Source organism: Zingiber officinale, chromosome 5A (assembly GCF_018446385.1).
Source record: "Zingiber officinale cultivar Zhangliang chromosome 5A, Zo_v1.1, whole genome shotgun sequence".
NCBI classification, from domain to species: Eukaryota; Viridiplantae; Streptophyta; class Magnoliopsida; order Zingiberales; family Zingiberaceae; genus Zingiber; species Zingiber officinale.
Genome location: NC_055994.1, coordinates 102,259,630 through 102,274,052, shown reverse-complemented (window position 1 = coordinate 102,274,052; position 14,423 = coordinate 102,259,630). Strand labels below are relative to the sequence as shown.

Sequence of the window (14,423 nt, the reverse complement as noted above, 5' to 3'; positions counted from 1 at the left end):
GTTGCAAGCGTTGATCCTCAGCACTCGAGTGTTTGGTTATCGATGGTGCATTTTATGAATTATTTCAGAAACAAAGCAACGGAAACATAATAATTTTCTAAATTATTATAACACACGCATCACACAAATACACAAATATAATCATAGAATAAAATTAAAAAAATGAAATTATACATTCGAGTTCGTAATTGAATTTTGAAGAGAGTATTTAGCTAGCCTTACAAGGCTAGCCTCTATCGATATCCACGCTGAAATATCTTCGAGACGGCTTCGCTAAGCTACAAGTTGTTGTCTCTAATTCGATACTAGCCAAACGAAGAGATGATGCGATTAGAGAGAGGAAATCTGGCTTGACTTTGTGCCTGGCGGTGAGGGCAACCCGACGGTACAAAGCAAGGAAAGGGGTAGTCGCAAGGATTACTATCTGTAAGTACCCCATGGAAGTTTTGATATGATCATCCAAATCAAGTTAGGTCATGTTGTGGTTTGATCCTAGTGTCTAAGTGTACAGGAACTTAGGAGCACAGGAGGTCGAGCGAAAGACGCAGCGAGCAAGAAGGACGACAAGAAAGAGAGTCGACCGGCTCGGTGCATCCAAGGGATGAGACACTGCGGAAGAGTATGCTGGCGGACGAGAAGGAGGCGCACGACGTTTCCAAGGGACAAGAGGCTAGAGCGGAAGGTTGTTCGAGAAGACTGGAAAATGGGTTCGGGTGAGACCTATTCTGGATGGCCAAAATCACCCAAGCGAGCGGAGCCGGAGCGAGAGCCCAGACGAAAAAGTCAACAAAACTATTGACTTTGGTCCGGGTCCCCGGACCCCCGGGGCTAGCTAGGGCACCCGGGCTTGTGCCCTGGTCGAGCTGGTTCAACCCAGTCCAGGTGCTCGAACTTGGTCCAAGTGCTTAGACCAAAAAACTTATCAGCACGCGAGCTGTCGTGATCCATTGTCTCGTAGATAAAATTTTATCCACCCTCAAGCGCCCAGAACCCTTCTAGGCGTTCGGATCAACGCTATAAATATAACCCTGATTTCAGTAGTTGAATAACAACACTTATAAACAAATTCTCTTTCTGTTCCACTACTTTTATGAGTTGTCAATGTTGTAAAGAGGTTACTTCGCCCAAAGGAGATTTTAGTGAGCTTTATTTGTTTAGGATTAGCAATCCTCTGATTGCAAACCTAGTAAACTCTCTTGCCTTTGTTCTTATTTATGCATTTACTTTTTATTATTATACAAGTATTTGCCTAACCTAGTTCAAAGATCGAAAAAGGGTATTCGTATCTTTTCAAGGCTATTTACCCCATCTAGCCAGCCGCCAGGAGACCAATACTATCTGGTCGCAAAAGGCCGCTGTCTAACGACCTTTTGTCACTGTCCGACGTCCCTAGAAGTCACCACCGATGGCAAAACTTCTTTCTAGTGAGCGGCTAGGAAGCCGGTGGTAAGGAAAGAAGGGTTGGTGGCAAGCAAACCAGCAAGTTTTGCTTGCTATCCAATAGCCCCTTGAGGCTGCTGGATGGTAGGAGGTGGTTGTTGTTGGCGTCCTGTTGGCTAAAGGGAAGTTGCTAATAGGAGGGAGGCTTCTTGGGTGGCGGTGGCACTAGGAGAACTTCTCCTTGTGGTTAGTGGTGGGAGAGAAAGAAAAGAGGAGAGGAGGAGAAGTCTAATCCTATTAGGTTTCTCTCCAATGAATAATTCCTTCTTTCTTCTTCTTATGGAAGGTATCTATATACCTTTTCATAATAATTTGGGAAGCAAGTCATCTCCTAAACCTGAAACCCAATAGCAACCCATCCATTAGCATGAAGCTTGGTTTAAAACCAAACTATCTTGGTTTATAATCAAACCAATTTTGGTTCATAACTAAATCAAACTAATTTAATTTATTATTAAACCATAATGAATCTAACCTTGCCTTCAATAAATGTGGTCAATCATCACTTTTGTCCAACAAATTGTTAGGACATGTAGAGAACTAGAGGATGAATAGCTTCATTCACTTCGTAGAAGATGATTTATAGCGGAAAATTTGAAATAATGTTAACACCTCAGATTTACTTGGTCATCACCTCTTTGAGGTAACTAATCCAAGGATGCACACAATGCACACAATTCCACTATGAACACACTCCTACTCGGAAACTTTTCAAAAGCGGAGAAGCATTGTACAATCTCGAACATGAGAAATATAATAAGAATACAAGAGAAAATAAAAGTAAACACTTCACAATGAGATCTTACTTAGCTTGGTATCTTGTTGTTTTGAAATACCTCTTGATCAGTTGGAAATACAGCAGCACTTTTTCCTCAACATCCCAAGAATTGGCTTGAACAGTTATGTTTCAAATCTTCATGAAAACCCTTTTCTAGGGTTACCTTGATGCTTCTTAATTGTTAATTTTACTCCTAATTGATTGTCACGTTAGATGATTGTTCAAACACCTACAAAATGACTCATTTTCACTTGAATCGATTGTGAGTCATATCAATCGATTATCAGCTTCTAATCGATTATCCCTAATCGATTCCAAAGCTTCTATTCTCGTGAGAAAACACTCCTAATCGATTAACCCAATCAAATAACCCATGCTGAATCGATTAGCTCATCAATTCAACAACCTTCTGTTTGCTCGCGAAAACCTCCCCAATCAATTACCTTAATCAATTGATGTGCTGAATCAATTAACCAATTGATCCCAGTACTTTCTGTGCTCTTGCAAAGAACACTCTAATCGATAATCTTAATTAATCGATTCGGACCCTTACTATGCTCTCGCAAAAAGCTTCCTAATTGATTGCCCTAATCGATTGCCCAACACTAACTCTCTTAATCCATGTCTAGGGTTCCTTTGTCTAACATCTAGTCAATCTTGACCTATTGAAACTTTTCATTGCCTTGCATTTGATCAATCTTGACCTGCCAGGACTTTCTTACTAAGTGTTCGGTCAACCTTTCACTCACTTGGACTTTTCATTGCCGCTAGGATTTCCTATCACCAAGTCTCCAGTCAACCTTTGACTCACTTAGACTTTCCCATTGCCACTAGGATTTTCGATCATTAAGTATCTGGTTAACTTTTGACCCACTTAGACTTTTCCCTTACCTAATCCCACTAGGACTTCCGTTACCTAGTTTCCAACTAGGTCTTCAATTGTCTAGCCCCGCTAGGACTTTCATTGTCTAGTTTTCAACTAGGTCTTGATTGTTTAGTTCTCAACTATGTCTTCACTATCCAACCCCGCTAGGACTTCCACTACCTATTTTCCAACTAGGTCTTTACTACCTAGCCCTGCTGGGACTTTTCGTTGTCTAACCTCCAATTAGGACTTTCATTGAAAAACCTCTAGTTAGAACTTCCCTGGATAAGTATCTGGTCCTCCCTTGATTTACTTGACTTCTCTCTTATATATTGTCAAATATCGAAACTCAAGGTTGAGCTAACTCAATATCGAAACTTTTGATATTTAATATTATATTTAAGTTAGACTAACCCATATTAGCCCAACTCCCTTCTTCACCCATGCCAAAGTATAAATGAGGGATTCCTAACTTGAACCTTATATTTTCTCCCCCTTTGATACACATCAAAATTCTTCTCCCCAAGATTCATCCTTATATCATTCAAACTTCACAATAAAGGACTCATACTCTTCCATTGTCTCTAATGCTCAACTTTGAGCATTCATCCAATATCCTTTAAAAATTTTCCTTCTATACACAAATCATGTTTTTAAGGTGGTCCTCCTCCTCAAAACATGCTCCTGCTTCTATCATTGAATCAACAATAATTTAGACTTTCTAAACCTTTAGAATATTCTAAAATTGAAGTTATGAGGTTTAAAATCTATCTTTGAATTTAAATCTCCTCTTTAACTCTAAATTAGTCTCTTTTAACTATTCATTTCTCATTTTAATTAAGAAAATTACCCTCAAATGCTTACCTAAGCATGTCATGGGGCTAGAAATAGTTAACTTTGTAGGACCGAGACACGCTATAAGGGAGGGTAAATAGTACTCGTGGCAAGTAAAGGTAGTGGAATAAAAAAAGAGACAAAAGAACAATGCTAATTCGACCAACATTTATTTGGTTCGAAACCTGTGACAACTCCTACTCCAAGGCCCGCACGTGAAGTGTTTTCGTTGGACAAATATTAATCAATCGGAAAGTTACAATAGATGATTACAATTTGAACACAAGTAACTTGAAAATAATATCGACGACTTAGAAATTAGATCTTCAACGTAGTCATTGTCGGAGCAACTTTTGGGCGTTGAGGAAGCATTTTCTAAGCAGCACGAAGAAGCAAAAGTTGCTCAGTATGTTGTTCTAAGCCAGTGGTCGAAGGCTTCTTTTATAGCCCATTCTGGGCTCTTGGATCCCCTCTTGGGCTCCTGGACTGTGTTCATGTGGCGTGCTCTTCCCTGAAGTTTATCCACGTCCGGACACCCGGACCCTTTCCAAGAGCATGGACCGCTGATGTGGGTCGGCCAATCATCGCGCTCCAACTCAGGAAGTTGATGAAATTTGGCTGTCTGGGCTCTTGGAGCAGCTCCGGGCACTCGGACCGCCAGGGCGCCCAACTAGGCACCCTGCCAGGGCGCTCCTTTGCTAAAGCATCCCGGGATCTCGAAGCAATTCTGGGCGCCCGAACCACCATATTTCCAGCTTCCACTTTTTCCAAAACAAGGTTAGTCCAGGCAATAATATTTAAAGAAAGACAAGTTTTGACTGCTTGCGAACTGTCTGATCCTAACTTTGAGTTTCACAAAAACTCTACATCGAACTGACATCTACTGTTCCCTCTTCAGAAAACGTATCTTCACGTACTCCTCTCAAGAGAAATTACCTTTTGCCAGACCAATCCTCTAGACCATCTGGACTTTTGCTCATCGTCCGAGACTTCATGACTTCAGGCTATACATCTGCTCCATGACCCATCCAGTCTTCCACCTGGTGTTTGCTATGTTAGAATTTGAGGGATGACCTAAGACAATCGCTTTACGTTTTTTTATTTATTTGATAACCATAGATTCACTATTTGAATACATATTATATGTTTGATTGTCTTAAACTCCTTTTCTTCGTACACCAATGCAGGAAGCTTTTCAGTGATTGTGTTCACCTCTAACCGCGGATTCTTCCAAGCACTTCTCACTTCGGACTTGACCATTTCGACATAGCATCGTCGAGCGGCCAACTGATCGCCTTTGACTTTGCCCACCCAGTTGCCACCGGGAACTTGATCTTTTGGTAGTATGTAGACACCATTGCCCAAAATTCGTTAAGGGCCGATCGACCCAAGATGACGTTGTAGGCCGACGGTGCATCTACCATGATGAAGTTTGTGATCCTTGTTCTCCTCAGTGGTTCTTCCCCGAGCGAGATGGCCAGTCGGACCTGTTTGAGAGGCAGTTTTCATTGCCCGTGAAATCGTAGAGAGGGGTCATCATGGGCAGTAACTAATTTCGATCGATTTGTAATTGATCAAAGGCTTTCTTGAAGATGATGTTCACCGAACTCTCTGTATCAACGAAAGTTTTGTGAATAGTATAATTAGCAATTATCGCTCGGATGATCAGCGTGTCGTCATGAGGGATCTCCACTCCCTCCAAATCGTTGGGGTCAAAGCTGATCTCGGGCCCTTTGGCTTTCTCCCTATTGCATCCCACGACGTGGATCTCCAATCGCCGAGCGTACGACTTACTGGCTCTGTTGGAGTCATCGCCGGTAGGCCCTCTAGCGATCATGTCTATTTCTCCTCGAACAACATTGCTTCTGTTTTCTTCTTCCCAAATGGAGAGTCTATTTCGCTCAGCCGGGGATCGGGCAGGATCAGCGTTATCCCTCTCCTGGTGCTGATTGTGCCATTCAGTGCTCTTCTTTCGTCCTCTAGCCATCCGGTAGATCGTGATCTATGTCGCCAATCGGGAGTTGGAGATCTGCGACAGTATCCCCTCGGAGCCGATCGGCTATCGATCGGTGTCAGATCGTAATAGTCGCGCGTGTTGTGCGTCGCCAATTGGCGAAAAGAATAGAACATGAGCGTCCATACCGTTCCTCTTATCGTCTTCTACCGACTGGAGGCCACATGCTACACGCCATGTGTCCTAGCCTCTTGGTGTGGCCATTCTCCCTCCGCCCTTGGCCCTTTGGGCGGTTGATGGCTGCTCGATGGTCGTCGTTCGGGGGCCGCGCAGTCTCGATCAGCGTCTCCTTTTTCCTTACTGCTTGGGCTTCTTCCACATTTATGTATTCATTGACTTTCCTGAGCAGGTGGTCAAAGTCCCTAGGCGGTTTTCGGATGAACGATCGAAAGAACTTTCCTTCAACCAGCCCTTGAGTGAAGGCGTTCATCATTGTCTCGGATGAGACCGAGGGGATATCCATGGCTACTTGATTGAAACACCTAATGTACGCTCATAGCGCTTCCTTGGGTCCTTGCTTTAAGGCAAAGAGGCTGACGCTCATCTTTTGATAGCGTCGACTGCTAGCGAAATGGTGCTGGAACGTAACTCGGATGTCCTTGAAGCTACGTATTGAGCCGTCCGGCAGTCTTCGGAACCAACGCTACACCGAGCCAGAGAGGGTAGTGAGAAAGACTCAGCACTTCACCTCATCCATGTACTGGGCAACGTGGCCGCATTATCAAACTTATCTAGATGATCATCTGGATCGGTCATTCCGTTGTATTCCCCGATCGTCAGTGGGGTGTAGTGCCTGGGTAGAGGGTCACTTAAGATCACCTGAGAGAATTGCAGATTGATCCGTTCGGGCGAGGCGTGACTTCTGGGCGCCTTTCCTTTTCACGTATCCCAAACGGGGGCGTCGTCCAAGGATGACCCCCTCTCCTGGTTTGCCTGAGCTATTTCTGAGGGGGTTTGGAATAGGGCGCGATGAAAGGGGATGGGAGCGGGCAGCGCTTCCCCTTGCGTGCCGACCGAGCCCCAATTCTGGCCTCATATGAAAAATGGTTCCGGTCAGTCTTCCATTCCGACTCGCCCTCCTGCTGCCGAAGTCGCCGGCTATTATACTAGCCGATCGGCTAGTGCTTGCTGTTGTTGCTGCTAGAACATCTTCGCTGCTCGGGCTTGCACGAGCATGTCGAGCTCCTCTTTGGTGAGCGTCACGGTGGTGATTCATCCAGCGTCCTCCATCTTCTCAACTCAAATACAGGTTAAGTTCCCATAGATGATGCCAAATATGATCTTGTCTGAAAGTCGATGAGATGGAAAGCTGGGGGTGTGGCGCTCCCGCTGACCGCCTGTAGACTCCGCTCGGACCTGTAACACAGATTACGTCAGTGTCAAGCCAAGGAAGGGGTGGTCCCCGGCGTTGGCCCTCCGACGCTCAAGTCAATTACTGGCGATGAAGTGGAAGACGGAGAAACAAGAATGAACAGTAGCACGAACAGTGTCTATCGCCTATTGCATATTGCGTACTTCCACCAATGCTTGGATCCCCTTTATATAGAGCTCTTGTAGCGTGCGTGCACGCTCCCTAAGGAGAGCACGCTTCCCAAAGTTTTCCTTAAAAACACTTATCAGTAAAGTATCCCTCACACAGTGCCTTAATGGGTCGAGCATATCTTTGAAGTGACAATGGAAGCTTCCACCGTACGATCTTCTGGTTGTCCATACCCGGTGTCAGCGACACCAACTTCCAAAAGGATGTCGATGGATATCAGAGGGAGTGTACTGCTAGGCCGAGTTGGTTGGTCGCTCGGTCAGAATTTCGCTACCCTCATATCCCGTTCGCTCGGTCATAACTCTGATGTTCGTGCATCTCGCCCACTCGACCGAAGTTTCTCTCTAACAATGTCGAGACCTACTGCCGGGCAGAGCGGAGTAGCCGCTCTGCCGAAGTTCAGCCCCGCTAATGCCGAGCCGCTTGACCTCCACTGTGGCCGCTATCCTCCGCGGAGTGGGGCCCCTCCTTATAACCGCATCATACATCATGATCCCTAATTAATTAATAAATTATAGTTGATCTCTGAACTAAATCTGAAACCTTGTAGCAACTATGGTTATCAGTACGTCTATTCTTTTCACTCATCTTATACTCACTTGATTCATGACATAGTCTATGTGTCAGTCTCCACTAGGCTTATTATGTTACACCTAGTCCAAGTAGCTGTTCATTGTTATGCGGGTTCAATGTCCAAGAAGACCATCCACTTTATGTGTAATGCTCTGGCCAAAGACTTACGAGTAATAATCTTGAGAAGAGATCATAGGGTATATGTCTCCTTATTAAAGGAGTAATGAATCCTCTGTGGGTTATTCAATCACCTTCGAGTATTTTGACTTATACCCAATTATCCCAAGGTCACACTCCAAGGAGATGCTTGATTAAGATATCAAAGTATAAGTCTTTATGACCAAGATGACTTGAATACCTCAAGTCAAAGGAAACTTGTACTCGAACTGCAATGAGATCTTCATAGACATGTATATAACCATATGAAGTCTCATGGCAGATTACATCCAATGAATTAGTTATCCTTAACCAGCATCCATATGATAACTCTCGACATCACAATATTTTCAACCGGTAAGGATCAACTATTTAGATAAACCAAGGAGTATAACATATGCTAGTTTTACATAATTGATGATGTCATATCGTATAATTCATCGAATAGGGAATATTTCAATATATACATAATTACATATGGACAGATATCCACTAATTGTGATCTAATCATAATTTATCTTATGCTATGCATTGTATTATGGACTTCATTAATTGAGTTTAAGATTAATATTATATACATAGAGAATGTACACTCAAATAGTAAATTTATTTATTTAATAAATAATATAATATCTAAGGAGATTGTCTCAAGATACCTCTCAAATACAACATGTGTGCTTCGAATCTCAAGCATCCAAGTGTCGAGTGGCCAACTACCAAGTGGCTAACTACCAAGTGGCCAACTATTGAGTATTACTTATATATCGATTGTCGAGTGCTGACTACTGAGTGTTGAGTAGTTGTCGAACCTGAGCACTGAACTCCCAAGCACCACTGAGTGTCGATTAGCGAGTGCCCGGCTGTCAAACACTAAGAACCACTAGTGCCAAGTAATCAAGCACCTCGAGTATCCAAGTGGTCAAATAGTCGAACACTCAAGTGGCTATGTTGCCGAGCGCCCTAGCGGCTAAGCAACCTAAATGGTTAAATGACCAAACTTGAGTGGTGGAGCATCGAGCATGTCATCCGAGCACCCAAGCAGTATAGCTCAAACACCCAAGCATGGTCGAGCACCCCAAGCACCATGAGTCCAAATGGGTTACATTCTCAGTGATGGCTAGTTCGATGTGGAGGTTCATCCTTTAGTGAAGATGTAAGAGGTACACCTTAATGACTATAAAAATAGCAGTCCAAGATATTAATTAGAAATTAGTTTTTATTATGACTTACCATGTTTAGATTGCAATATAACCATATTTATCATTATTTCTATAGTTATTCCTAGCTACTTGGTAGTCAGCTATGAGCTGACCTAGAGATTTATCTCCTTTAACATAATTTGGGGATGAGCTGTGAGGGACGCATGTGAACATAATCATCATTTACTATAATTATTTCTATAATTATTATTGTTATATTTATCATAATATATTATCATATTTATCATTATATTTTCATATATTATTTTAGCAATATATATAAATAGATTTATTAACTTATAACATCAGTTTATTATAATGAAGCAATCGCTTCCCAACCTCAGTTTCTTTCTCTCTCCCCTTAAAATTTTTTTCTCAACAACTTTCCATCCACTTCTTCAGTCAACCGTAGGCATACTTTGCTGGATACAAACAATGTATAATATATAAGGTATTAGTTAAATTTAAATTACTCTGAATTAAATTCAACTTACAATCGAGATGACCTGAGCGGATAATCTCAGGCTACCAGTAAGGATTGGTTTCTGCTACGAGTCGAAGAATTATCAAACAAGAAGATTGGCTGAGCCGCTAGTTTGTGTTACCGAGCGGGCGGATTGGCCGAGAGGGCAGGTCGGCCGAGCAGAGGGCAGATTGGCCAAGCAACATATTTGTGTTGTCGAGTGGGCGGATCGGCCAAGAGGGCGGGTCGGAGGGTAGATCTGTGTTGCCGAGCGGGCGGATCGATCAAGCACCAGATTTGTGTTGCCGAGCGGGCGGATTGGCCAAGCACTAGATTTGTGTTGCCGAGCGAGTGGATTAGCCAAGCGGAGTAGGTCGACCACGTAGACGACAGATCGACCAAGCGGAGGGCGGATCGACGGAGCGGGCAGGTCGACCAAGTAGAGAGCAGAGAGACTGACCGAGGTCTGCGAGAGTTGTAGTTTCCTTAAAACAGATTCGCCTCCACCTCCGGCTGTGCTTCGAGGCTTGCTCAGGTCGTCTGTTTCCAAGGATACAACAGTTTGATCGTGATCCCCACCAAGCACTGATGGTCACAACGAACTGAGTGACACTTGATCACTATCACGGGCACTCTGCCGAGCAAGAGTAGCACGACAGAGGAGGGGAATGAGGTGGGGAGCTTCTGCTTGCTTCTTGTGTGTGTATTCTCTACCTGTGATCGCAACCTCCTTATATAGGAGTTCAGATCAATGACAGCGTTAATGGTCGATTAATGACCATTACTAGCCGAGCAATGAAAACGTTTAAATTCTACATTAATCTCAAACTTAATGCATCCGTTACACAGCTGCAAAAAGTTTACATAGCAAAACGTTAGTTGTTTCACTAATTGGGCGAATTTTGCCCCAATCAGTTCAGCATTCGGCGCGCGCAGGTCGTGCCCGCACACGAGTCGACATGGTTCAGTACAATCTGGGTCCTGGATTTGCACCCCCTGCATTTGTTCACATCTTCAATACATGTGAATCAATATAAACCAACCAACAAACCTTGAAGCTCCCAATGTAGAACTAAAGTCCCATTCGTAATAAAACTTCTCTCTTCTTCTATCTCTTCTCCATTCATATATTTAACCTACTTTGTCACTGCAAAGTTTCCCTTCACCTCTGTTAGAAGGAAATTGGGATTATTGAAGAAAGATTTTGGGATAGATCAGGTTGTATAATAGCATGGATAAGTAGGTGCCAAGATTCAACGGTCTTAGATTCATCAAGATATTGATAACTATGCATCAAAATTTGCTACTTCATCAATAGAAGCATGCTTTTATTCCTCTTTATTTTTCTCCTATCAACAACAATCTTCTCCTTTCTATGTTGCTCTATTTTTTCTTTTCTCTATTTAATTTCTCTTTCTTTATTTTTTCATCCTGACACCGTAACTACGTTTCACTTTTTTCTTTACTTTCACCTTCTTCCATCCAAAAACTTCTTCTCTCTTACATAGGCTAACTCATTTGTTTTTTCTTTTTCTGTGGTCGTACTTTTTCACTTTTCTTTATAGCTATAGTAGCAACACCTTAGTGTTCTTTTCTAGTCATCGACTGTCTCCTTGTTACTCTATATTTTCTTTTCAACCACCATCGCCAAGCGCAGGCGGATGCTCCTCCTCACGATGACCTTCTTTCTTTCTAATCTCAATACTCTTCTACTCCTTCCTCTTTCAAGCACCATGATTCTAGCAATCACAACTGTATTTTTTTTCTTCTTCCTCTTCTTGTTTTTCCCATATCAAGAACAACATCACTTTCATTCTCTTTAATTTCAAGGACAACAAACTACTTCCCTCTCCGTCTTCCTCTCCCGTTCTTCTTCTTTTACCTTTTCCTCTCCAATAGTAGCCGTTTTGTAACCATCCTTCCTCCATTGAGTGTTGTTTTTTTAGTCATCTTCTAATTAACTAAATAACAAGCTTTTTCTAAGTTTTAGTTAGCACACCGCAGCAGATTTTCTTCATATCCGCTACTCCAGCGAATTCCAGCCACCATAATTGCAACCGTGACTCTTCTTCTTTTTCTAAGTTACCAAGTTTGTTGCCCTTATCGAGAAATCCTGCTACTCTTTCTCTTCTCGTTGTTATTATTTTAGAAGATTTGATTGATTGTATAATTGGAGAAGATGTTTCGATAAATTGACAATCAAATATAACGTTCAACATTTCCCCGTTGAGTTTGACCGAGGATAATGACATAGATAACAATCCAAGATATTTATCATAAATTGATTTTTTACTAATGAGCTATCATAAGATTTAGATGCAACCATAATCATCTTTATCATTATTTCTATAGTTATTATTACTATATTTAACATAATATGTTATCATATTTATTATTATATTTTTCATATATTCTTGACAAATGGGACGATAGATTTCCGCTGCATCAATAAGAGAAAAATTCTAAATAAGGGAATATTTTAGAGGTTAGCTTTTGGAAGGTACATGGGCTGTGTTAATATTTATCCGATATCTTACTCTCTACCATCAAGATTAATCGGGCAAAGTTGGAACACGGACCTTATACGTCATTGGAAAAAAAAAACAAACTATGAAATAATATACCATATTTCTAAACACCACTGACAGTGACCTCTACATAAAGAAACTTCAGTCGGAACATTTCATCTGACCACGGCATGTCTCAATAAGTAACGAAATGAATCCGGCCGCCGGTCGCTGCTGTCCCTGAAGCCGTCTGGCCGGCATCACGATTATTAAACACTCAAATCCCATTTACTTAATTGATTTTCTACAAACAAACCAATACGCCAAATCAAAGAAAGAAGAAGAATTATTAATTTGGCGCATGTGGTGCAGTAGTATCTCTGAAGCTAGCTATATATTTAATTGGGTTTGGTCTTAATTAAGAAGGACCAAGAGAGGAATTAGATTCAAGGGAGGGATTAGAAGGATGAGCAGGCCGGAGCACTTTGTGCTGGTGCATGGGGTTGGCCACGGAGCATGGTGCTGGTTTAAGGTCCGGTGCCACCTCGAGAGTGCTGGCCACAAGGTCTCCTGCCTCGACATGCTCGGCCACTCTGACCCCAACTCCATCCTCTGCATCCAACACTACGACGCCCCTCTCCTTGATTTCATGTCGCACTTGAACGAAGACGAGAAGGTGCATGATTACAATTGTCAATTTTTTTTAGGTGCACTATGATTGTATTACACCCGCCAGAACCCATTTGCACTTCCAACTGGCCGGTGGGAAAAAAAATAATAGCACTTCCATCCACTTGGTATCAGACCCTAAATTGCTCTAGCACTTCTCTCGAACTGATCCATCTTGCACTAATGTTATCAACTTTGTTCATCCTTTCCTTTACAGTAATGATTTTTCTTTCTTTTCTTTTTTCCTTCTTGTAGGTGGTTTTGGTGGGTCACAGTGCAGGAGGGCTAAGCTTAACCCATGCAATGCATGCCTTCAAAAGTAAAATCAAGCTAGCAATCTTTGTCGCTGCCACTATGCTTCCATGGGGATATCACACTGAAGAAGACATCAAAGATGTAACTTTTCTTCTTCTTCTTCTTCTTCTTCTTCTTTTCTTTCTCCTGATCGTTTTTTTTTCCATGTCTGTGTGTTGCATTAGATACGAGAAACAATTTGTTTATTTTTTCTGAACAGGGAGTTCCAAACTTGTCGAGGTTTGGAGATGTTTACGAACTCACTTTCAACTCGGGGCCTGACAATCCTCCCACGAGCGTGGCATTACGAAAGGAATTCCAGAGGAGCATTCTGTATCAGTTGAGCCCCGTCGAGGCAATTAATCAGAAACACACTTTTTATTGAAATGATGAAATCTACTGCATTTTTAATTTGTTTCTCTCTTTCAAACAATATTTGTACGTAAGATAATCATACTTACGAACACCGTCTGTGGCTCATCAGGACTCCACTTTGGCTTGCATGCTGCTGCGGCCATGGCCGGCTTGCATCGCGCGCGCACAGTACGACAGAGAGGGAGATGTGAAAGACATCAGGCGAGTGTATATAAAGACGAGCTATGACAACATGGTGAGCCCGGAGCAGCAAGACGGCATGATACGGCGATGGCCGCCGGACGACGTGCTAGTGATAGACAGCGACCACAGTCCGTTCTTCTCTGCTGCTGCTCAACTGTCGCAGTTAATCATCAAGGCGTCCCTCGCTACTGAAAATTAATTAGTGAACTACAGATTGTGCAAATGCATTAATAATCCAAAGTCCAAACATAATTAACAATAAGATTAATGCATGATCATACCAAGTTCCTCCGAACATTTTTCACCAATATGCAAGCAATCTTACTCTCTACAGTTAAACACCTTAATTTGTTAGTGACGATTAGCCTGCTAAGAAAATAACAAAAGAAACTTTAAACAAAAATTGCACTTCTTTTTATTGGAATCTCATAACGTTGCCCTTCCTATCAGAACAGCGCTAACTCTATCCTACATCAGTACATTTTTTTTTTCTGAAATTACCCTTACTTTGGATGTTATAATAGCTATGAGTT

General features: G+C 42.3%; 1 protein-coding gene across 1 annotated transcript; it reads left to right on the top strand.

Moving 5' to 3' along the window:
• The first annotated feature begins 12,807 nt into the window (after positions 1-12,807).
• On the top strand, positions 12,808-14,221 carry LOC121983080 (methylesterase 17-like). The gene is made up of 3 exons (XM_042536059.1): positions 12,808-13,045; positions 13,294-13,434; positions 13,553-14,221. Exons 1-3 carry the CDS (start codon positions 12,836-12,838, stop codon positions 13,715-13,717), a joined length of 516 nt encoding a protein of 171 aa, XP_042391993.1. The 5' UTR covers positions 12,808-12,835; the 3' UTR covers positions 13,718-14,221.
• The last annotated feature ends 202 nt before the right edge of the window (positions 14,222-14,423 follow it).